Source organism: Aquarana catesbeiana, linkage group LG03, assembly GCF_042186555.1.
Source record: "Aquarana catesbeiana isolate 2022-GZ linkage group LG03, ASM4218655v1, whole genome shotgun sequence".
Taxonomy (NCBI): Eukaryota; Metazoa; Chordata; class Amphibia; order Anura; family Ranidae; genus Aquarana; species Aquarana catesbeiana.
Window position 1 is genome coordinate 503,407,428 of NC_133326.1, and position 25,391 is coordinate 503,432,818.

The window sequence follows — 25,391 nt, forward strand, 5'->3', positions numbered from 1 at the left end:
CAGGTGATTGGTAAAGGCCTGGGGACATATTAGTGTCCTGGTTGGAGAACCCCCAGTCCCAAAACGTGTTCCACTCACTTCTAGTGGAGGTCACAACCTCCTATTTTTTGTACATGAGAAAGATACCTGACCATTTTTGCTGTCCTTTCGTAACCTTTTGCATAGGCATGCGCACAGGGGGTGCCAGGAAACACCCTAATATTGTTAAAATTCCTGGTGGAATTCGCACATATGTGAACCATCAATGCGATTCAAGAATGATTTACATTGATGTCTATGGAGACTAAATTCGCAACACAGTAAACTCACAAGACTTTAATTGCATTCGTAGAGGAATCGCAACGCATGTATGTGAACAACCGTCATTGAAAACAATGACTTAAAGTCAACTGCTAAGCCATGACTTCTTTCTTGTCTTCCTTCCCCCTCCTATTTGTAGGAGGTAGTTCATTTCTGCCCAAGTTAAATTTCTTCAAGACAGACATTTTACATGCCTTTCTAGAGACATGATGGAACAAAGACAGTAGAGGCATATTAGGAAAATTTTTTTATTTAAGCATTTGTTTTAAAAGTGCAAGTTTGTCTCCTGCAACGCATCCATAAACCTAGAACAGCTACAGACCCAACAACACCAGCAGTTACTAGTGCTCTAACCAGGTCCAATGTGGAGTACTGTGAGGGATTAGTACCTGGAAAAAAAAAAAAAAAAAAAAAAAAAAAAAAGAAGTGGTATTAGTGACACACACACACACACACACACACACACACACACACACACTAAAAACAACCACACAAAGATTACCTTCCAGTTTTAGCATTTCTACATTATGCTCAGAAATAAATGCAACAGGTCCTTGAGAAGTCACCGTGTTCTTCAGAGACATCAAATCCTGGTGTTTAGCCATTCTCCCTGAAACAGCATTTTAGGGAAAAAAAAAAAAAAAAAAAATCCACCCCACAAATTAGATCTTAGGTTGCAAAGAACAAAGGTCTCCCAAAAACCACACATTGTTTTTAGGCTCTGTATAAAAAGCTACTCACTTTTCCTTAGCCCACAAGAAGCCACACAGTTGTCCATGGTAGAGGGCAGACAAACAGAAGCACTGCAGTGAAAGTATACCTGCAGACAAGTTAACACTGTTAAACCACAAAGAAACCACCCAACCCCTTTCCTCCCCCCAAACCCCCCAGAATTTTTTACCAGGTCTTCAAGGGCAAGCTGGGTACTGGAGTCAAATGTGAAGGTGTTTACAAGAAAGCGCTTGTAGTAGTTTGGTAAGGGTACAGCCTGTGAAGCAGTTCCAACAGAAATCAGCTTGCTAATGTAGTTGTCTCCATCAAAAGGGCAACTGCAATATAATACATTTAAAAGAATAGAGTTCCGCATAAAAGGTATTCTAAATCATTTTTTGCACTACAGATTTTCCACCTGTCAAACAATATGGGCCATTGAGGAAGGAGTGTAGGATCTGCAGAGTTAGTGGCCCAGCAGTCATCTAAGACAAGGACCAGGTTTGGGTCTGTTCTCCGTATGATACGGACCTCCAGGTAGACTGGTTCTCTGAGCACTTTGACCACAGGATAGTCCCCCTCACTGTAGTATGATCCATAGGCAAGATCTGCATTACATAAAAGAACAGTTACATATGCAGAACCACAAGCGTCTCCCCCCCCCCCCCCCCCCCCACTTAAGATTTGAAACATGCAAGTTGTATGAAGTGCATCTTACTTAAAGGGGTTGGCAAAGGCTTGTTTTCACCCTAATGCATCCTATGCATTAAGGTGGAAAACACCTTGCAGTGTCTGGCCCCCCAGCCCCCCTCAGTTTTACTTACCTGAGCCCCAAATTTCCGTGGGCGCGATCCTGCGTCGTTCTCTCCATGGCTATAGATTGATAGCAGCGCAGCCATTGGCTCCTGCTGCTGTCAGTCAACTCCAACGACATATACTCATGTCATATACTCGGCGGCCATGGACACAGAGTATGACACAGGAGCGTGCCCGCAGGGTAACCCCCTCAGGAGAAAGCTTCCCAGAGGGGGTTATCTACTGCAGGGAGGAGCTGCCTTAAGTATGACTTTTTTTAAATGACAAACACGCACCTAAACCTTTAGTGTCACTTCAGAGTGCATGCAAATCCCCATATACCCAGTGAAGTGAACAGCCTCAGATGATAGAGATGAAACAATTCTCCCTGCATACGTTTTACATGCATATCTGCCTTCTTCCGCTTTATATATTCTTTAGAAAGGGCACATCATGTTACAAATTCTCTTCCTGGTCAGCTCTGGGAGTGGATTGGCATACAGCTGATTGGAGGAAAGGCACACACCCCCACTCCACATAACTTTTGCCAATGTGCAGAGCTCGAGTCTGCTCAGAATCAAGCAGAACTCCATTAATCTATAGCAACCTCCCAGAACAAACTTCAGGCTGCTTTTATCTGTGTTGGAGAACTTGTCAGAAGTTAATCAGGCTGATAAGAGCTACAGAACAGAAGAAACATGGGACTGGTGCTTTGGAGAGATAACATGTGCCAAGCTCAAAATGTCATGAATTGGGTTTACATCCATGTTACCACACCAAAATTGACCCCATCTAACAAGTCACATTAAAAGAGTGTTTTCACATGTGCGCCACAGCGTCTGTTAGGCAAGGTCAATTTGGTTGTTTTTGCAGGCTAGCTGGTAAAATGGTTTGTGATGTGCCCCTTACTGCAAAGGCTGGTTATGGTTTGGGGCGGTTGCTACTTTTGTCCAGTTGTATAAGTGCATAGGCGTGCCATGTGCAGGAGTGGGGGGAGAAACCCCCTAGTTTGTTAGCGGTATAAAAAGACACTTGTCCGCTGAAGCAATCAGATTCCAATCTCTCCACCACAGCCAAGACCAAAAAGAGCTGTCCAGGACAATATTGTAGATCTACACAAGGCTGGAATGGGCTACAAGACCAATCAGCTTGGTGAGAGGGTGCGATTATTCACAAATGGGGGGGGGGGGGGGACACCCCCACACCAATCTCCCTGGGTCCAGGGCTCCCTGCAAGATCTCCCCTTGTGGACTTTCAATGATCATGAGAATGGTGAGGCATCAGCCCAGAACTACACAGGAGAATCTTGGACAATGATCTCAAGGCATATACAAAAGAAAAATGAGGTAAAATTGACTTGAGAGGCTCTAACCTTTGTAATCATGGCCCAGGGCAGGAAGCTGAAATTAACAGCACCTGCTAAAGGTTCACTGAATACTCACACCGCAGAAAAAAAACAAACCCCCCCACACCCCAAATGCAGACTGGGAGGTGTTCCTCTGAATTTGTCAAGCATATAGAAAAAAGGGGAGGGAATTGAGAAAAATGTCCCAAAAGCAACTCTTCAAAGAGGAACAGGCAATTTTTTCCAAAAATATAAAATGATTATTGTACAAAGGTCACTTAACACTAATCAAAAATAGACAATACCACCAACAATTCACTAAAATTAGACAACGCTGTTTACAGACTCAGATGGCCACCACACATACGTACACCCCAACACTAGCTTTGATAGTTCCTGAACGTTAATTTTTCTTAGAAAAAAAAAAAAATTTGTGACCCTCCAGGAGGTGGTATATTAATGTTGAATGAAAGTCAAAAAGTCCTTCCATGAATATGTATAACCATGATATTGGATACTTGTAAGTATGAGTAAATGGAAATTTCATGAGCAGTTCATGGTACCCTGACACGGGAAGGGGGGGGGGGGGTAAGAGGACCAGACCCTGGAATTACAATGTAGGAGAGTAGACAGGTAATATAGTGTGGGAGGTTCCTTTACGAGCTTGAAACTACAGGGCAGCAGATTTAAGCCATAAAACCTCTATGCTGGTGGGTTGGTACATGTCTAGGGTGCAGGCGAGTATGTATACTATTCTCCTAGCTGGGAGGTGTAAAACAATGGATCTCACCGCTTTCCCGATGACCACCGCAACCTCTGCACGGACGAAAGGCTGACACTGCGCTTGCCGGAAGCGATCCTATGAGCTATCAGCAATTATTCAATGCCTCCTGTTCTCCAAGGAGCAAGCTGTTGGTACTCCGGTAAAAAAGCCTGCAAGGCCGTCTGAGGCTTCCACTGGCTCTACTGAGTGTCACAGGAATGTCTGAAGGGGGTTCGTTGGTTTGTGGGTGGGACTGAGTCCTTGCTACAGAGCTCAATCGTGTCATTCTGACGCGTTTCACTTGTAACCCGAGCTTCACAAATCCCTAACAGACCCACCCGGTAGACCCATTGTGTCTGCCATCAATGGTCCCCTGGAAAAAAAAAAAAAACCCTGCCCCCCCCCCCTCATATGCATGCCTACATCTCAGACTCTGGGAGGGGGTGGTCTCACCCATTCAGAATACCAGAGAACAGCTATCTCTAACTGGCTGTTTGATTTGCCACATCTGAATGTCGAATGTGTTCGCTGACTGATGGGAAGATGGGGGGGGGGGGGGGGAAGAAACCTAGACTTACCGGTGACGGTATTTCTACGAGCAATCCTCTGACATACTGGAAAATATAATCAGACAATTACCAGGTCCTATAAAATTATACTTTACATATGATAACCAAGGGAGGGAAGTAGGCTGCTGTCCTGAAAGGCTCATAGAAATACCGTCACCGGTAAGTCTAAGGTTTTCTCCCTTGGCCTTTCAGGACAGCACCTTGGAGAGGATAACCGAGAAACTTACTTCAGGGTGGGACTACTGCCTGCAAAACCTTCCTACCAAATGATTGGTCCGAGGCTGATAGTAGATCCAAGCAGTAGTGCCTTATGAAGGTCAAAAAACTGGACCATGTGGCAGCCTTGCAGATTTGCTCAGGAGATGCCCCGGCCCTTTCTGCCCATGATGCCGCCACTGCACGAGTAGAATGAGGTAATACCCCTTCCGGAGGTTCCAGACCCAAAGATCTGTATGCCTCTTTAATGGCTTGCTTTAACCATCTTCCGAAGGTGCTCTTGAAAGCTTTACCTCCTTTGTGAGTACCTTCCATTAAAACAAAGTGAAGATGATGTTCTGATTTCCTTTGTTCTTTCCAGATATTTAAGCAGACACCTCCTGACATCAAGAGTATGGAAAGCTTCTTCTCCTGCCCCCGAAGGTAAAGAACAAAAAAGTAGGGAGAAGGATTTTCTGTTTACGGTGAAAAACCGAAGCCACCTTTGGTAGAAATGCTGGAACCGTCCTTAAGACTACCCTATCCTGTAGACATCTCATAAAGGGCTTGTAACTCACCAATTCTTCGTGCAGAAGTTACTGCTACCAGTAACAGTCTTTAACGCAAGAAACTTAATGATGCTTCAAAACTGTGCCTTAGTCCCTGAAGAACTAAAGGATAAATCCCATTTGGGAAAACAGGTCTAGGCTTTACTTGCCATTGCAAAAAAAAAAAAAAAAAAAACCCAACACCACCTGATAAAGCTACCTGCGTCTTGAGCGTACTTGCTGCTAACCCCTTCGACAATCCCTCTTGAAGAAATTCCAAAACTGAAAATGTGGTACGAAAATCAAAGTTTTTACTGGAACACAAGAATTATAGATCTTCCAGACTTTAAAGTAAATGTCTTGTCACTTTTCTACTTGCAAGAAGGGTAGAAATAAAAGGTTCTCTGATAAACCCTTCTGTCTTAAGATTTGTTCTTCAGAAACCAAGCTGTTAGTTTGAGATAAGCTGGATCTGGATGGAGAATTTGGCCCTGACTCAGATCTGCCCTGATTGGTAATCTCCAAGCAGGTTTCACTGAGAGGTTCATCAAGGTTGAAAACCAGGTCTTTTTGGCCAATAAGGAGCTATTAATATTAGCGCCGTGGACTTCAATCTGAATTTGGTTAACACCTTTGGTATCAGCTGAAACGGGGGAAAAGTGTAGGAGAGATGGAAGTCCCACTTGTGAGCTAATGCATCTACCACGAGAGCTTGATCCTGTCTGAAGAGAGAAGAAGACTGGTATTTTTGCATTTTCCTGTTTTGCAAAGAGGTCCACCTGGGGATAACCCCAACTCCTGGAATTGTTTTAAATAATTCCTGATTGAGAGACCACTCTGCTTCCCTTATTTCTTTCCTGCTGAGATCTGCTAAGGTGTTTTCCGTCCCCTTCAGATGGACTGCTGATAGAGAGGCCACATTGTTTTCTGCCCATCTTAGGATCCGATGAGCTAGACCCATTAGGGTTCTGCTTTGTGCCCCTTTGCCATGTTAAATACTGCCGTCATTATCTGACAATATTTGGACATGTGATTCACTAGAAATTCCCGGAGGGAGAGGAGGTTTAGGTGAACAGCCTTTAACTCTCCCCAATTTGAAGATCTTCACTTCTGGTTTGGTCCAAACTCCCTGAATTGTTTTCTTCAGATGAGCTCCCATCCCTATGCGCTGGCATCTGTAGTCGGCCTTCTGGTTACCGGAAAGACCCAAGGAAGTCCTTTTGAAATGTTTCCTTGGTTCCTCCACCACCAGAGCGATCTTTTTGCTCTTGCCCCCATGTTGAATTTCTTCTCCAGGTGGTTCCTGTATGACCAATCATCAGAATATCGATTGCAGAGGACGGGCATGCAACCTGGCTCACTGTACCGAAGGAATTGCCGCTGTCAGTCCCAGAGCAGACATGGCTTGCCTTACAGAGATCTCTGCGTTGGATTGAAGTGTTTTTCAGGGTCAACTGCATCTTTATTTTCTCCTGGGGTAGAAAAATTCTGTTCTATTGAGTCTATTTCGTACCCCAGAAACCTTACCCTTTGAGATGGTATTAAAGTTTGACTTCTGAAGATTGAGAAGCCATCCCAAACTTTAGATGTGTTTGAACTGTCTGTAGGGTGACCTCTACTTGACCCTTTGAGTCTGTAAACAGTAGCAGGTTGTCCAAATAGGGTACTATTGAAAATCCCCTTCAGCCCTCAGGGGCTCCAAAGATTCCGCCATCACTTTTGTGAATATCCTGGAGAGGAGGAAAGATGAAATTGAGAATCAGGTGGAACTTTCCTGATGGCTTTTTGACCAGAAAAATGTGGGAGTAAAACCCCTTCCCCTCTTGATCTTTTGGAACCTGGGAAATGACCTTCTGTTGCATCAGTTCCTGTAACAGACTTCATGGCCAGAGCCTTTTCCCGATCCTTTGGCAGGTTTGTGATGTAAAACCTATTGGGGGGGGGGGGGGGGCTTTGTGAGAATTCCAATTGATAACCCCTTTTTGATTAACCCCAGAACAAAAGGACTCTTGTTTTTTCCCCAAATTGGTAAGTCGTCCCGTAGTCTCCTCCCTACTAGATGGTCATTGTTTGAGGGGTTTGTTCTGGGGTTTTAAAGAGTACCCCACCTCTACCTCTTCCTCTGAGAAGACCAGGGTCTTCTGTGCGTGATCCTTTTCCTTATCGGCTTGTCGAAAGGGAGGAAAATTTTTCCTCTGCTGTACCATTTTCTTCTTCTGTGGGAAAGCTTTATCTGCCATCCTGTCAAGGACAGTCTCCAGTTCTGGCCCAAACATCAGGTCTTCTGAAAAGGGAATGGCGCACAGTTTTACTTTAGAAGCTGAATCCCCTGACCAGGCCAGAGTGCTCTTCTTGCTGAGTTAACAAGCGCAGAGGACCTGGCTGACATCCTGATAGATTCTGTAGAGGCATCTGCCATATATTTTTACTGCCTTAATCAGGGTAGGGAAGGACTCCAATAAGTCTTTTCTGGAGGTACCTGCAACTACATGATTTTTAAGTTGATCTAACCAACACTCCAGATTCCTAGCCACAACTGTAGCTGCCATTGCTGGCTTAAGATTAGCTAGAGATGAGTCCCAGGCTTTCAGTAGCCCATCTGCCCTTCTATCCATAGCATCTTTGAGAATACCCATGTCCTCAAAAGCTAAATCAGTTTTCCTAGATACTTGAGAAAAAGCAGCATCTATCTTTGGTTTTTTATTCCACAACAGTTCCTCATTCTCAAAAGGAAACCTCCTTTTGAGGGCTCTAGAAAAAAAAAAAAAAAAAAAAAAAAAAAAAAAAAAAAAAAAACACAAACACACACACCTCTGGATCCTTCCATTCTTTTAATAGTGTCTGCTAACACTTTATGCACAGGGAACACCCTGTGTTTAATTTCCTTCAGCCCCAGGTACATGTCATGCACGGACAGCTGAGCTTTTTCTTCCTGGATCTCCAGGGTAGTATAAAATTGCCTTGAGTAATTCATCCACCTCAAGTGAAAGCTTATATCTAGATGATCTTGACTCTTCTTCCACCTCCTCCGAATCAATGGTTGAGGGTGGAATGCTTTCCCTTTCCTCCTCTCTGGAAGTGGACTGAGGGAAACTGGAGTGAGAACTCTGTTCTTGGCTGGAACTCTGGCCGTGTTTCACAAGGGAACGCACTGTCTCTAGGGCCTCTGCTAATTCCTTCCTCACAGAAGATAAGTGTTCTTTGCACTCTTGTGAGGATTCTTTTACTAAATCTAAAAATGCAGGATTTGCACTGTGGTTTGGGCCAAGAGTCCCTTAAAGGATTTTTGCATGAGGGGCACTTTCTCCCTGTTCTGATTTGGCAGTAGCTTTCTGAAACAGAGAAACAAGAAAAAGCCAGGTCCTTAGAACTAAGGCTTCAGAGAAAAGTAGTACCTCCAGCCAACACCCCAAGTGTCCAGAGTCTCACTCCTTTGCTGAACTGCTAATGGAAAAATTTTACCCCATAGCAGACAGCAACAGGCTTTGAACCATAAAAAAAAAAAAAAAAAAAAAAAAGAGAAAAAAAAGTGTAAAAACACCCAGTGATATAAAAAGGAAAGGTGTCACCGCACCTCTCCTACCTGGGCCTGGCCAGGAACCTGGGCGCCTGCATCCGCCATTTCTGCTGACGATTCCACTGTCTCCATAGTGAAATCTGCAGCTGCTGCACTGTTTACTAGGCTCCATGTGCCAAACAAAAGGAAGTCCCGGCCAGAGGACCCGCCCCTTCCTCCTGCGTTCCAGCAGCAGGAACCAATTGCTGCTACGCCCCGCCGGAAGTCTCCGCCCACCGGAACTGGCGTCATCCGCTGTCCGGGATTCGGCGCCACCATGCAGAGGCCTGGCATGGCCACTCTTACTGAGCACAACCGCAGCCCCCAGAACACCCCGGGTGGAAAACTTCCGGCAGACCATTACTCCTGTGAGCCGGAGAAGGAAGGGACACCGGAGCACCCCCCCCCCCCTCACGTGTGGGAAGGAACTGGGCTGGTCTGAGTACCCAAAACGTGGAGGTCCTGCCAAAACCCTCTCCTTGGAGAGAGCACAGCCCCTCTGGTTCCCCAAGCAGTGCTTCAACCATGGCGGAGGTAACACTAAAACTGACGGCATGGTGGAAGCAGCTGCTTTTTAAAGAGGCGTTGTCACGCAGTGTTTCCTGTCTAAGAGGTGGAGCTGCGCCCTCTCCAAGGGTGCTGTCCTGAAAGGCAAAAGGGAGAAAATTTCATTAACTGCAATACCACTAGGGTGGTCTACATGTTGACCTGCCCTTGTGGTAAAACAAAACAAAACAAATTTATAGTCGGCGAGCATATCCATAGCATTATCAAAAGGGATGAGCGTCCACTTGCCCTCCACTTAATCAACTTCCATGACAGTGATCCCACCGGATTATCCTTTAAGGGCATCTATAGGTGGAATTTACCTCTTAGAAGGGGTGACTTTGACAGGATTTTGTGTCAGAAGAAAATGTGGATATACAAATTTAAACAGTATGCAACCTCTGGGGTTAAATGAATGCAACCTCTGTTAAATCATAGTCAATAGGCCCTGGCCCTGTACAGTCCTCATATCTTTAAAATAGGAATTTCCTTTGGAGAGATATTTCACATTTTCTTCCAACAGTGTTACTGGTATCTTGTATGGTTTACCACACTGGGACACATGGACCCTCAACAGAAGGGTCTCCCATCAGCTGTTTCATACCATCTGTTTTTTTTTTTACTAATATTTTCTTAACTAGTCCTTTTTTCTTCCTTTTGTTTTTATTTCTAAACATCTAACCACTTGGTATATATGGCCCGATTAATTATTGTTGTACTTACAATTTTGTTTGGTTGCCAATTCTTTACGCGGACACCTGTGTAACCAAGCGTTGACGTCAATGCGTGGAATGGCACTTGCACTATTTGAGGATACTCGACTGGTGTCTGCGCATGCTCTGAAGAAACTCGGGTCACGAGTGAAACACGTTAGCATGACGCCATTACCCTCTCTGTAGCAAGGACTCACCCACCCATAAGCCAACGAACCCCCTTCGGACATTTCCATGACACTCGGTAGAGCCAGCAGAACCCTCAGACAGCCTTGCAGGCTTTATTAGCGGATAACCGGAGTACCAATGGCTTGCTCCTTGGAGACCAGGAGGAATTAAGTAATTGCGGGAAATTATCCTATGAACTTTTGGCAAATGCAGTGTCAGCCTTTCATCCGTGCAGAGGTTGTGGTGGTCGGGAAAGCGGTGAGATCCCCTGTTTTACACCTCCCGCCCCCACCCGGATACCATGAACCGCTCATGAAATTTTCCATCTGTTCATTGCAGTCATCTGCACCTACAATTATCCAATATCATGGAAGGACTTTGTTAGTTTGACTTGCATTCAACATTAATACACCACCTCCTGGAGGATCACCATTTATATCCTAAGAAAAATGAAGGACGTTCAGGAACTGTCAAAGCTAGTCTCGGGGGGTGTATGTGTGGTGGCCATTTGAGTCTGTAGACAACGTTGTCTAATTTTAATAAGTTGTTGGTAGTGTAATTTTGACTAGCGTTAATGATTTTATTGTACAAAATTCACTTAATATTTTTGGAGAAAATTGCCTGTTCCTCTTTGAAGAATTGCTTTTGGGAATTTCTCAATTCCCTCCTTTTTCTAAATGATTTCAAGGCAGCTAGGACCATAGTCACCAAGAAAACAATTGGTAACACCACACCATGAAGGACTGAAACCCTGCAGCGCCTGCAAGGTCCCCCTGCTCAAGAAAGCACATGTACAAGCTTGTCTGAAGTTTACTATTGAACATGTAAGCGATTCAAAGGAGAACTGGGTGAAATGGTTGTGTCAGATGAGACCAAAAGCAAGCCCTTTGGCATCAACTCAACGTGTTGAGGAGGAATGGCCACCCCCCCCGAGAACACCAAACATGAGGTGGAAACATTATGCTTTGGGGGCGTTTCTCTGCTAAGGGGGACAGGACAATTTCACCACATCAAGGGCCAATGAACAGGGCCATGTACTGTCAAATCTTGACTGAGAACCTCCTTCCCTCAGCCAGGGCATTGAAAATGGAGTTAAGTACCTGATAACTCTTTAAGAAGTCTTCCAGGGCAGCATCTGAGAGAGATAGGCTCCTCCTCCCTGAAACAGGAAACATTAGTCCACCATTATAAATTTCAGTCTTACCTGCGTGCCTCAGTTGTATTAAAGCACCGAAGGAAATCTCAGTAAATTTTAAAAGCTCCCCCGTTGTACCTGGTATTTGTCTTTTCAAGGGTGGGAACTAGTGCTGCCCTGGAAGACTTCTTAGAAAAAGAGTTACCGGGTACCTAACTATTTTCTCAAATCGTCTTCCAGGGCAGCATCTGAGAGGATGTATCAAGCAATACTTACTAGGGTGGGGATAGAAACTGGAGTACCTTGCGACCAAGTGCCTGGTCTTGGTCAGACAGCTGGTCTATGCGGTAGAGCCTTGCGAAGGTACTGAAGCTTGACCATGTCGCTGCCCTGCAGATCTGCTCTGGAGTTGCCCCCGCTTTCTCTGCGACCGAGGTAGCCCAGGCTCTGGTTGTGTGTGCTCTGATCCCGCTTGGCGGAGTGAGGCTTTATGCCTCATTAGGTCGTCTGTATGGCCATTCTTATCCATCTGCTGATGGTATTCTTGGAAGCCTGTTTCCCTTTGTTGACTCCTGCATAAAGGACAAAAAAGGGAGGTCGTTCTTCGCCAATCCTTCGTTCTTTCGAAGCAGGTTTCCTACGTTGTGTTTGTTGTGAGTGTGTTTCTTTTCGCTAGCCATAGTTTTTGGAAGCAAAACCCGGAAGTGTCTCCGGCGCCATCTTGGTACACCCCACCAAGCCTCCATGAGGAGAGGCTTGTTTTGCAGTGTGGAGGACGCCAATTGTGGCAAAAAAAAACAAAAAAAAAAAAAAACAAAAAAACACAGCAATCAAGTGGGCGGCGGGTGCAGACATCACGGGGGTAGGAGAGGAGAGGAACAAAAAAACGGAGTTACTTAGCGGTAACATCCTTTTCCAGGAATCTTTCAGGACAGCACCATAGAGAGACACCGGCTCCTCCCCTCTTAGGAAACACCGCCTTCCAATTCAATATTTAAATCTCATCCTCCCAACGGCCCCTCAGTTCTTCACGAGTTCCTCCGGCCAGCTGGGGAGACACAAGAATACGTCATACAAATCTTTATCTTACCTGACGTTCTCATGCGATGAGTTCTCATAGACAATCAAAAACCTGGGTGGGTACTAGTGCTGTCCTGAAAGATTCCTGGAAAAGGATGTTACCGGTAAGTAACTCCGTTTTTCCCCATTCATCTTTCAGGACAGCACCATAGAGAGGATAAGCGAGCACCTTACCTTAGGGAGGGACTACTGCCTGCAGCACCTTACGCCCAAAGGCTTGGTCTTTGGCTGACAGCAGGTCCAATCTGTAATGCTTCACAAACGTGGAAAAACTGGACCACGTTGCTGCTCTACAGATCTGCTCCGGAGAAGCACCAGCCCACTCTGCTTGAGAAGTTGCCACTGCCCTGGTGGAATGTGCTTTAATACCCTCCGGGGGCTCCAAACCCCCGATTACATAGGCCTGGCTAATGGCCAACCTTAACCATCTGGCTATTGATCGTCTAGAGGCTTTGAACCCTTTCCTAGCCCCTGAAAACAATACAAAAAAAAAAAAAAAAAAATCGGATTTCCTAAACTGTTTTGTACTATCTAAGTACTGAAGGACGCACCTTCTAACGTCCAGTTTGTGAAAAATATGCTCCTGTTCCCTCACAGGATTCGAACAGAAGGTAGGTAAAATAATTTCCTGGTCCCTATGAAAACTAGAGGCCACTTTTGGTAAAAAGGCCGGATCCGTTTTAAAAATCAAACGGTCCGGAAAAACCTGAAAAAAAGGCGCCCTAATAGAAAGGGCTTCGAGTTCACTTACTCTCCTTGCTGTGGTGATCGCCACCAAAAACAGTTTTGAGGGTGATCAACTTCAAGGTACAGGATTCCAATGGCTCAAAAGGATCCCCTGTAAGAGACTGTAAAACTAAGGAAAGATCCCACACTGGGAATGGGGAACTTTTAACAGGCCTCTGTCTGCCTAAAGCTCTAAAAAACCTAGCTACCCAAGGATCTATAGCTAGTGGCTTTTCCAGGAAAACGCTTAGTGCCGATACTTGTCCTTTCAAGGTGCTAAGGGCTAATCCTTTGTCCGCTCCTGCCTGCAGAAACTCTAATACTGCTACAGAACTTCGTACATCGAAGGAGCTTTCTGTGCACCAACTGTTAAAGCGTTTCCACACCTTTAGGTAAATGGCTTGCGTCTCTCTTTTCCTGCAATTTAGGAGAGTGGTCACTAGCCGATCCGAGAAACCTTTGCCCTTTAGCAATTCTTCCTCAGTAGCCACGCTGCGAGGTTCCATCGCTCCACCTGAGGGCAACAGATTGGACCCTGAGAGAGAAGATCCTCCCGGATAGGCAGAATCCAGGGAGGCTCCACTGTCAGACTCTTCAAGAGGGAGAACCACGGCCTCCTTGGCCAGTGTGGTGCGATCAGAATGAGGGTTGTGTCTTCTGACCGAAATTTTCTCAGAACTGCTGGGATCATTACGGGAGGGGGGAAGGCATAACACTTTGAGAAACGCCAGCTCTGAGCTAGTGCATCCACCCCGGCTGCTCCGTCCCATCTGTTTAGGGAAAAGAACAGACGAGCTTTCGTATTCGCCTTTGAGGCGAAGAGATCCACGGAGGGGACCCCCCACTTCCGAGTAATCATCTCGAAGATGTCCTGGTTCAAGACCCAGTCGCCTTCCTTCAGCATTTTTCTGCTCAGAAAATCTGCTACGTGGTTCTGCTCCCCCTTCAGATGTATTGCAGAGAGAGAGAGAATGCTCCCTTCGGCCCACCTGAGGATGGATTCTGCCAGACCCCACAAGGATCTGCTCCTGGTTCCCCCTTGCCTGTTGATGTAGGCCACTGCTGATGAGTTGTCCGAACGGACCCTCACATGCTGCCCCAGGAGTTCTCTCTGAAAAGCTCTGAGAGCCAACTCTATTGCTCTCAGTTCCCTCCAGTTCGAGGACTTCTTTGCGTCTTTTCCCAGGTGCCTTGCATCATCTGGGAATCTAGGTGTGCTCCCCACCCTGTGCCGCTCGCATCGGTCGTAACCGTTCTGGACACTGGAAGAACCCACTCCAGGCCCTGTGAGAGATTGGACCCTTTCCTCCACCACCAGAGGGACCTTTTGACCTGACTTGGCACAGATATAAGGGAGTCCAGAGATGCTGGACTGTGGTCCCAGACACTCAGAATAAACAGCTGTAGGGGGCGAAAGTGCAGCCCTGCCCACTGAACTGCCGGAAGCGTGGAAGTCAGTAAGCCCAGTGCTGACATTGCTTTCCTTACCGAGATCTGACTGCTGCCCTGGAGCAGTAATATTGCTCTGTCCACCTTCTGGATTTTTTCTGCTGGAAGGAACACTTTTTGTTTTGTCGAATCCAGTACATAGCCCAGGAAGGTGACCTTTTGGGCCGGAACCAAACTGGATTTTTCCAGGTTCAAGAGCCATCCCAGGTTTTCTAAGCTGTCTCTTGCTACCTGAAGATCCTGGTACAACTGCTCCGGGGAAGGAGCAAACAGGAGTAGGTCGTCCAGGTACGCGACTACAGAGATGCCTCTGAGCCGCAAGAAAGCCAGGACCTCCACCATCACTTTGGTGAAGATGCGGGGGGAAGAGGATAGTCCAAAGGGGAGTGCTTTGAACTGTAGATGAAACGTTCCTTCCCCAGTTTTCACCGCCAGTCTGAGAAACCTCTGGTAACTTTCTGCGACTGGAATGTGCAGATAAGCGTCCTTTAAGTCTATTGACGCCATGAAGCAATTTGGGGGAAGAAGCGCTTTCACCGAATAGACAGAATCCATCCGGAATTTCCTGTAGGTAATTGATACATTCAGAGGCTTCAGATTCATGATAAGCCTGAATTTTCCCGAAGGCTTGCGGACCACAAAAATGTGGGAGTAAAAGCCTCTGCCTATCTCCTCTACAGGAACCCTCACTATCACCTCTTGTTCCTCTAACTCCTGTAGGGAGGATAGAAGAGCTGACGCTTTCTCTGCACACTTTGGCAGCTCGGTGACCAGAAGTCTGTGCTGAGGAGGTTCTGAGAACTCTAGCTGGTAACCTCTTATGATCCCTAACACAAACTGGTTGGAGGTGATCATCTCCCATTGTGGGAGGAAGGCCCCCAATCTTCCTCCCACCGTGGTTACCCCGTCATTGGGTCTTCTTGGGCTGTTCAGGAGGGCGAAAAATCGCCCCTCCCCGCCCCTTGCCCTTCTGCCCCCAAGCTTTTTTCTGCCGCTCTCCTTTTGGGGTTTCAAACTTTCTCTGAGGGCGAAACTTTCTTTTAGCCTGCTCCCCAAACTTCTTTTTAATGGGAAAGGCCTTTTTCTTATCGGCCGTCCGGTCTAAAACGGTCTCTAAACCTGGGCCAAACAAGAGATCTCCTGTGAGGGGAATTCCACAGAGTTTAACTTTAGACGCGCTGTCTCCTTGCCACGTCTTAAGCCATAGGGCCCTTCGAGCCGAATTAGTGAGGGCTGAAGACCTTGCGGACATGCGCACTGATTCGGCGGAAGCGTCCACAATATACGCTACACCCTTAAGTAGCATGGGAAAGGAAGCCAAAATAGTCTTTTGGCGTTCCTGCCTCAATATGCGCCTTTATCTGCGTAAGCCAATATTCCATATTGCGGGCCACTACTGTGACCGCCATGGCAGGCTTAAGGTTTCCCTGTGACGAATCCCAGGACTTCTTTAAGAGAGAGTCCATCCTTCTGTCCATGGGGTCTGCAAGAACCCCCATGTCCTCGAAGGCCAGATCTGTTTGCCTGGAAACCTGAGAAAAAGCAGCATCCAGCCTAGGGGTCTTATTCCAGACTAGAGACTCCCCTTCTGAAAAAGGAAACCTTCGCTTCAAAGCCCTTGAAAAGAAAGGTTTTCTCTCAGGATCTTTCCATTCATTCTTTATGGCCTCAACCAATACATCATGGACTGGGAAATCCTTCCTTTTTTGTTCCCCAAGACCTTTGTACATTTGGTCATGGAGCGATAACACCTTCTTTTCTTCCTGAATTCCCAAAGTGGTGTGAATAGCTCCCAAGAGCTCCTCCACTTCGTCCAGGGAAAGCTTATAGCGAGAGGTTTTTGTGGATTCCCCATCCACCTCCTCCACATCCGATTCCCTTTGAGAATCTGAAGCGGTGCTATCTGGCTCCTCCTCAATTTCCACTCTGGAGCCCCCTGGTCTCTCTCCACTAACAGAGGGAGTATCCACTGGGCTAGGTGTAACACTCTGCTGCACTGGTAAAGGACTGCTTTGGGCTTGCGGCAACTGGAAGCTAGAAAAGAGTGCTTTAAAGGACTGAAAGGTGCTAGAAAGCTCTTTGACGGATGCAGCAAGATCTGTACCCTGTTCTGCTGCCTGTTCCCTGACTAATCCATCAATGCACTCCTTGCAAAGTGCCTTGGTCCAGGATTCCCCCATACTAACTCTACAAGAGGGGCATTTTTTCTTTGAACCATGAGGCGACTTGCTTTTCTCTGTGGCTTTCTGAAAAAGAAAGAGAGTCGCCATAAATGCCCAATCCCACCAGTGCTTTTACAGAGGACCACCAGGAGTGCCCCCCCCAGGACCAACCACCACCAGGGTCCCAGACACACTCCCCTTCCCCCCGACCACCAGTGAGGGGAGAACACCCGTGAAGCTATCGGGATTTAGGTAAGGGAACACCACCCCAGGGTTCCACTTACCTTAGCATGGCTGGTGCTACTGTCTCCTGGAGCAGTTCTAGAGACCTCTGTCTCAGACATGTCCGCTGAGGATGGTGGTCGATCGTTTCCCCCGACAGCTGACTCTACAGCAAAGCAAGAGGGTCGCACCAGCCGAACGCTCGGTCCGTTTTCTTTCCCCGCGTCCGGAACCGGAAGACGCGGAATCGTCGGAAGTGCCCGCCCTCGCCGGAACTGACGTCACCCGTCATCCGACCCGGCCATAGAGCTTCAAACGCTGGCTGCTTGAACAAGCAGGAGAGACTCAGGCACTTCCCACAGCGCCCCCCTGGGCAGAAGAAACACGGACCTCCTCAGCTGTCTCTTTCCCCAAGAGAGGCTGAGGCGCGCCAATTCAGTTTTAAAAACAGGTAAGTAAGGCTTCCCCAGCCTTTACCTAACTGAACAAACAATAGTAGAGGGAAAGAGCTAGAGAGACCCGACTCCCCCTCTTCCTCACACAAAATCTTTGGCTTCAGTCTCCCTGACTGATCCGCCACGGTTCCCAAGCAGTGTCTCCCCACCGGAGGAAACACCTGAACTGAGGGGCCGTTGGGAGGATGAGATTTAAATATTGAATTGGAAGGCGGTGTTTCCTAAGAGGGGAGGAGCCGGTGTCTCTCTATGGTGCTGTCCTGAAAGATGAATGGGGAAAAATAAGCCATGAGGCACCTACCGGTCTGGCGCGGCAGCGGCTGTAATCAGGGGGTAAGGCATCCATGCACCCACACCACTGTACGCTCTTCATGTCTGGGAGTATGTTGCCAGAGTTTGCACATGGAGTTCCCTGGTGAAAAAACTGCAGCAGGTCCCTTGAGCAGCGGCATGGGGGAAATGTCAGTGCATTATTGCAGCTTGGGGGCTGGGCTGGATGGGATGCTGGCAGGGAGTCTCCTGCAACTAGCACAGAGACTGAAGTAAAATAACAAACGTTTCTTTTGCAGCTCCTGTGGGTCCGGAGGAAACTACTGAGGCACGCAGGTAAGACTGAAATTTAATGGTGGACTAATGTTTCCTGTCTCAGATGCTGCCCTGGAAGACGATTTGAGAAAATGGGTTGTGGATGGGTATTCCAGCATGACAATGACCCAAAACACACAGCCATGGCAACAAAGGGGTGGCCCAAGAAGCCCATTAAGGTCCTGGAGGGGCCATCCAGTTTTCAGACCTTAATAAAAACGGCGAGCTGAAGGTTAGAGTTAACGTTAACCTCAGAATCCAAATTCTCACCCCTCCCAACTGTAGGCTGCAACTGGAAGCGGCTGAATGTTGGGTTGGAATGATATGAGGCACTCACTCAATTTGCTGAGTGAGTAACACAATAGTGCTCCCATTGGGAGAGCTGCTTTTGAACTCTTTAGTTCACATAGGATGCCTTTAATAATCTGTTATAATAAAGTTGGCCAAAACCATACCAAGTGACATCTGTCCATTCTAAGGGTGGGCTTTGGTCCCCCTGGGATGCTGCCATTATCTGCTGGAAGACTGAGGTCAGGATGCCAGTGTTGGCGATACAGCTTCTGTGCTTACTTAGATGCGCCTTAACCGCCACCAAGCTCCTGAGCCACGTTTGACATTAATTCTGCCAAATTCATGAAGGATCTGCGAAACATTTAGTTCTGACAGTGGCTTGTGCAACAAATTCAGTTCTACAATAAGCCATTTTCTCATTGCAGTGCATTGAATGCACCAAAAAAGTCACACTAACAGTTCATAGCTTATGAAGTGGAGCTAACTAAAACCAACCTCTCGTACAGCGAGAACTGGGGCAGATGTTATGAAAGTGTTATGTCCATTTAGAAAGTGTGCAAGACTTGTGCCAAAAATCAAGTACACGTTCTAGACAGATACATGGATTTGGTGCATGTTACACCACTTTAGAATGTGCAAGACCCTTACAAAATATGTGCCAGTCTTTATGACTTCTGGGGAACACATCAAGCCTATCCCCTTGTGGAAAAGGCACCAGGCTGAACCTTTGTCAACTGTATGAAAGTCATTTGTATGCAGAAGTGTCTATTGAGGGAGGCATAAGTGGAGAGGTTGGACCGTTAACCCAATTTTAACACAGTTGCTTAAATTTGGAGCATTGATTTGACATAAATGGATGAGAACTGACCTGTGTATAAGGCACCTTAAAAAGTTATTTTTTTGTATGTGACACCTTTCCACTACAAATTATAGAGATAAGTTACTGAAAGATCCACTTTGCCATGCTGCGTGTACTGAACTCTATACATGGTTAATTCTACATTACACCAACACAGACAATAGACTAGTAGCAGCATGTTGGCTTGCTCATGGCATTTTGGTCAACAAGAGCTTTAACTGGCCAGAATCTCACCTTGTGCAATCCTCATTTCTAGCTCAAGAGGGCCAGATGTGCTAACAGGAAGAGGTGGTGGCAAGGTTTTCACTGTCACAGCCAGCGGTATGGTACCTGTCTGAATGTAGCTGCAGCGCACAGTCACCCTAGATAAACACAGTAGAGTATTAGATACCAAGGCTTTACTATGCTTTACAGGTTTACTCATCTTACCTCATTGTACTGTCCCTAGTGATAGAAGATCCCTGCCATGTCTGTATTCCTCGTACAGCTTCAATAGTCGTCTCATAGGTCATTGGACTACCAGGCACCTGGTATGAAGTTAGGAGGAAATACAATAGGCAGGCAGTGAGCTTTTTTTAAATGTACTATGCAAATTCCTCCTTTAGGCATCACATGTAACACTTGCAAAGGTGTGAATCCTGTTTGTATGCAAGTATTTAGACACATGCGGTTCATTTTAAGTCAAAAAAGGGACCTCTTAGGAAAGTTTATACATTCTTTTTGAAATTCAAATTTTGGAAGAATATTTTTCTAATTAGATTCGGAGGATACACACACACACCCCAAGAATTCAGTTCAATGTTTCAAGCAAGCATGTTCTAGTTGACCAGAGGAGTAGGGTTGATTGTACAATATTAGGTACTATAAAGTTTAAACATAACTAGTATGACCTATAGAAGCCATCTCACAATACCAAAATTTTATATTAAAGTGATTATCCTCATTTTTGGTAGTGAAGCAACCCATTTTCAGCCTCACCAAGTGAGGTCACAGCTCAAGTGAAATCAGTCCAATTAGAAATGCAGTTTAGTATATTTGGCCCAAAAAGTTACAAGAATCAGTGACCCTCCAATCTCAATCCCTCTTTTTATGATTAAACATGTAAAAAGTTAGTCTTGCGGGTACCATGACTGACTTTATGACCACAAACTCCAGTTGATTTAAATATATTGTAATACCCACCTCATATGCATTAGCACAGGATAACGGGAATCTGAACACAGCAAAGGAGTCACTTGTAGCCACTGAAAGCTGAGAACAGGAAGACTTGTCCAAACCAATCACATGGACTGAGTTCAGAAGCAAAGATGGCTTGGTCAGATCTTTGGACACTGCAATCACCATGCTGTTATCAACTGAGCACTGTGTGGTCACTGTAGGAAACAGATGTGCGTCAGCATATAGATCAGGTTTGCAAGCAAGTCATAAGTCTGACTATTCTGGACACTAGTCTATTTTGAATGGATGAATCCACCTCCAATTGTGGTATCCCAGAACAGCCCAAAAGGAAAGTCTTATACCGAGTCTAGAAAGGCCTACAAGTATGGGTTAGTTACCAACAGGGAAAGATAAATACATTAGAAAGTCAAATAGCACAAATTAACAATTGCAAAACTTAAACCAATATTTGGCCAATCAAGCTTGTTTTGGAGTGGGCTTCAAGTCAAATAATTTGTTAAGCTAAGGCTGAGATGCTAACAACTACCTGCCAGAATGGATCAATAAAGTTTTCTACAAGTTGACCATGGGCATACTATCCCCACCCACACATCTTTAGTGTAAAAGGCAATAGCTAACTTACACTTGTTGCCAAAGAAACAGGGCATTGTAGCATCATTTGGGGAATAGCAACATCCCATCGCCTCACAGATGTCTCTGGTTACAGGAGTTTCAGCACAGGCCAGTTTGTTCGCTTGACTGACAGCAGAGCAGATGTCAGGGCTTGGGGCATCCATAGCTTCTAAACAAGAAAGAACAGCTTTTAACAATGACCAGTACATCTTCTATGCACCCACAGTCCAGGAAAGCTTTGGTTTTGAATAGAAGGGAAGAATCTAAATTACTAGATTGTTCTCGATTTCCCCTGTGTCCCAGTGACCACTCAAGGTAGGGAAAGCAAGCCATAAACAGCTCTTCATTTCAGGGGAACAGGACATGATTTATGTTACCATTCTGTATTGGGCATTTTTTCTCCATCTTGTGTTGCTGCTCAATTGTATCATTCCCATTTTCTTCTAGAAGCAGGACCATCATATACTCTTCATCCTATCAAAAAAAAAAAAACAATTTTTTTGAGCAAGCATTTATACAATTAACCAACTGTAGCTCCCTCTAGTTAGTGTGCTAGAGAGTCTCTGTATAGAGTAGGTAAATTGTCAGGGTTTTTTCTGGGTCAGGGTTTGAGTGACTCAGGGAGACTGGTATGACTCAGGCAGCACCTCTGGTACCTCCCCCTACTTCTAGAAACTGGTAGAAGATTCTAGAAGGATTGTAGTGGAGGAGCTGCCTAGAGTATTCTGAGGGCCCTGACCAATCCCCCAATAGATGGGTTAGCAGGTCCCCTCAAATACTCAGGGTCAACCCAGCTGGGGCAGTGGAGATTGGGTGGAAGCTGGAGATGCAGGGTTAGGCAGTTGGTGGCCCTTGAGGGAGCCCCTAGTCTGGGGGGGGGGGTGCGAGATGCAGAATGGATCTCCTTTATAACACACAGAAGTGTCCTGACCAGAGGTACAGGAGCAAGGTGTTGGACAGCCGGGCAAATCTCCAGGAAGGAAGACAGCCAGGAGGGCTGGTGAGTGTTGCAGTCAGATGATCGAGAGGCATACCTGAGAGGACTGGGTGCAAGCAGTCTGGGAAGACTTGAGTCTTAGCCAGGGGGCCAGCTGCAGCCAGGAGGGCTGGCATCAGGACAGCTGAGCACTGGGACTTTTGCTACACAACCAAAGGGGCCCACAGTCCTCGCCTGTAAAGGGCATTTGCTACAAGTCTAAGGAAGGCTTTGTTAGACCATCTAAAACTGTGCCAGCTGGTCCTGGGAGTTATTCTATAAGCAAGATTGTGCTAAAGGGAGAAGTGTATATAAAGGCTGCATATAGTTTGTCCCTGAAGAGTTGAAGAGTTCTGTTTTTTGATCAAGTGGGCATCCCATTATACCCTCAACCCCATCCATGTTCAATTCCCCCAATACATAAACAAAGCTGCAAGGACCGTTTGACTCCAGTGTGTGGTGGAAAATTGTGTGCCTGGCTGTGCAGGGTGGGAGATACCTTCATTCACAAGCAGCTCCTGCAGGGGTAGCGCTACACAACTAAACTCAGTCATCTCTGGAGTCTCAGCCCGTTTGCTCAAAACCGATGATCTAGGCCTAAAAGCCTCCTCATCCACCACGGACTCATGAGGTACTTGTATTGGGCAAGTCACAATTATTTTACACCCCCCCCCCCCCCCCCCCCGGACATTATATCGCCATGCGTGTAGATAGAGACAAAATTTCAGTTTGAGTAGGGAAGAGTCAAAAGTTCATTAGCAATGGGATATTCCCTTTTACATCCTGGACACAACAGAAGTGAAGAAATGTATACTTCCTAAGGAAGGTTCCTTATGACATTTTCACCAAAGAGGAAAATGAAACAACTGATCTGGTGACAACTAAATTGTCTCTCCCATTACTGTACTTATGGAAATGGTCACTGCAACATACATGAAAGGGGTTCAGTACCTTCTACGCTCCAAACAAAAAAGGTTAGTTTAATAGGTTACTAACTAGCATAGCTCAGAACAAGTTAACAATTTTTCTGAATTCTAATTAGGATCACTGGCCAATTTTATGTATTCAAAAGTGGAGTTGGCCCACGACAGAAAAAAAACCAAAACAAGATGTAATGCTTACCACTTCTCTTACGTAGCATCCATCATAGGCAGCACCAATCACCATTGTGTTATTAGGTCTCTGTCCTATCCAGAGCCCACAAGCAGAATCATTTTCTAGACGCTGAAATTCATCCTGGAAATCTGATCAGAACATGCCAGTTAACAAGATGCATTTCAATTATGATTTGACATAAAGGCCAACTAGCACCAGTGTCTTCTCCATAGGCGTGCGCACAGGGTGTGCCTGGGCACACCCTAATCGCCTTGTGTGGTGCATATTCCCCCCTGTTTAGACCACTGATATTTCATAAAAAAAAAAAAAAAAAAAGTTACAAAATAAAATAATTTTTAAAGAATAAAAATAAAACTACTGACACTGTCCACTGCCCTACTGACACCATCAGTACATATACACATGCATATGTATTTGAGCTTTGGGGTGCACACCCTAATGCAATAGGCTGCGCACACCTATGGTCTTCTCGCATACACTTGAAAAGTCCAAGACTTGTAAAGGAGCCCTCCACAGTATTTCAGTCCTCAAACCCATGCCTGCAGTCTCCCCCAAATCACATCTTTAGGCCTTGTTTACATGGGCATACATTGCCGCAAAGGCCCATGTTTGCATGTCAGCATTTGGATACAGCCACTGGTCCCAACTGGACAGCCATGCAGATGTGGGTGTGTCCCCAACCAAAGACTGTACAATCAGGACATGTGCCTGCATGGCTGTCAAATTGGAACCAGTGGCTGACTATACAGCATGCAAATAGATATAAAATAAAGTCAAGGTGGGAGATGTAGTTGTGTCCAGCCAGCATCCCAATAGACATAAATGGGTTGCCTGCATACAGCATCTGGTTACTGAAGCCACATAAGGTTCTCCTTAATGTGCTACAGGTGTCGGTGCTTGTCTGAACAAGGCCTTAAAATGAGTAGATTATAAATTATAATCAGCAGACTTTTACAATGTAGCCCAAGGTCTTATCCACACATGCATAAGGGGGGGTCCACCTAGGCGACTCAAGCGGAAGTTCACCTCTCCCCCTCCCTGCAATCTTTTGGGACACATCCCAGAAGATTGCCCGACTATTGAGGAGGCACATCGCAACTCACGAATATGCACCTGGCAAAATGCGAGGGTTCGGGCGGCCACATCGCTGGATTGTGGGGCAAACTTGTGTAACACATACATATCTCTCCCCCCCCCCCCCCCCCCCATTTTGGATAAAGCAAGGGAGGCTTATAACCCCTGTAAGGTTTATTTTTGCCATCTGTGCCCCATTGGAGAGATTAACCTTCACTTCCTGTCCTATAGCCAAAACAGGAAGTGAGGAAATTCCTGTAGATTAAGGGAACCCAGAACTAGACCGCATTTGGGATTCTTTTACTTTCAGTGACAGTGGTAAGACAGGACAAAGGGTGAATCTCCCTAATGAGGAGACAGCAATAAAAACTGACAGGAATTTCCAATCCCTCTCCACTACCCAAAACTAAAAAGCACAATTGACATATTGAAGGTGGATTCGGGAAATCACTCCTGCTGAGCTATTGTGTTCTGACAGCAGGGAGACCTGCGCTATAGCCGGCAGTGCTGATTGTGTGCAGAAATTTTTACAAAAGTTAATAGGCCGCTTGACTTCTGTACCACCGGCTTGTACAAGCAGCCTGTGTCTATATGCTGAAATTCGGCCGCTCCCTGCTGAACTAGATGAATTTTGATCCGTGTATGGCTGGCTATACAGAACTCAGTCACACCTGCATTTAGCAACAAATTAATTAATGCAGGAGAATAGTGTGCACTGGCAGCCTCATTTCTTTATATAAGGCTTTCCACCCACAGCTGAATTCATAAATCTTACCAAGTCTTCTATAGAAGATTTGTATTATACACAACACCCCTATGCTTGGCAACACACCTTCATCCACAAAAAGTGAAGCAAACGCAGTTTTTAAAACAACTTACCAAGCACAAACGCAACATCTTCAGCAGAGATAGAAAACGACAACTCCATTTTATTCGGAGCACAGTGGAGGTGAGATGAATTATCCCAATAGCCTTTGACATCACACAACAGCCATGCCAAACTGAAACTCCAAAGCAGCAGTGCTGGCCCTACTCCTTCCCTGGAATAAAACATTTTTTTTTTTTTTTGTACAATGCTGAGGTTCAGCCCTGACCAGAGATTTATAGTCTGCAGAGAGGGCAGGGCTTAACTCTGTTTGAACAGGGAGTAATATGCACACAGGTGATCCTAATACAATTTGGCCTCTGGCACAGGCACACCGTCATCCAGCCCCTCTGCTGACAGCCTATAAAGCCTATGGCCTCATGCACAGTGAGGGTC

General features: G+C 46.0%; 1 protein-coding gene across 1 annotated transcript; it reads right to left on the bottom strand.

The window, feature by feature from the left end:
- Nucleotides 1–552: 552 nt before the first annotated feature.
- On the bottom strand, nt 553–25,391 carry LOC141133985 (zona pellucida sperm-binding protein 4-like). Its single transcript, XM_073623583.1, has 12 exons — nt 25,010–25,391; nt 23,063–23,184; nt 21,342–21,438; nt 20,975–21,133; nt 20,356–20,546; nt 19,603–19,700; nt 19,408–19,535; nt 1,430–1,619; nt 1,202–1,349; nt 1,042–1,120; nt 803–910; nt 553–689 (listed from the first exon to the last, which is right to left on the bottom strand). The coding sequence occupies exons 1-12, from the start codon at nt 25,182–25,184 to the stop codon at nt 553–555; spliced, it is 1,632 nt and encodes a 543-aa protein (XP_073479684.1). The 5' UTR covers nt 25,185–25,391.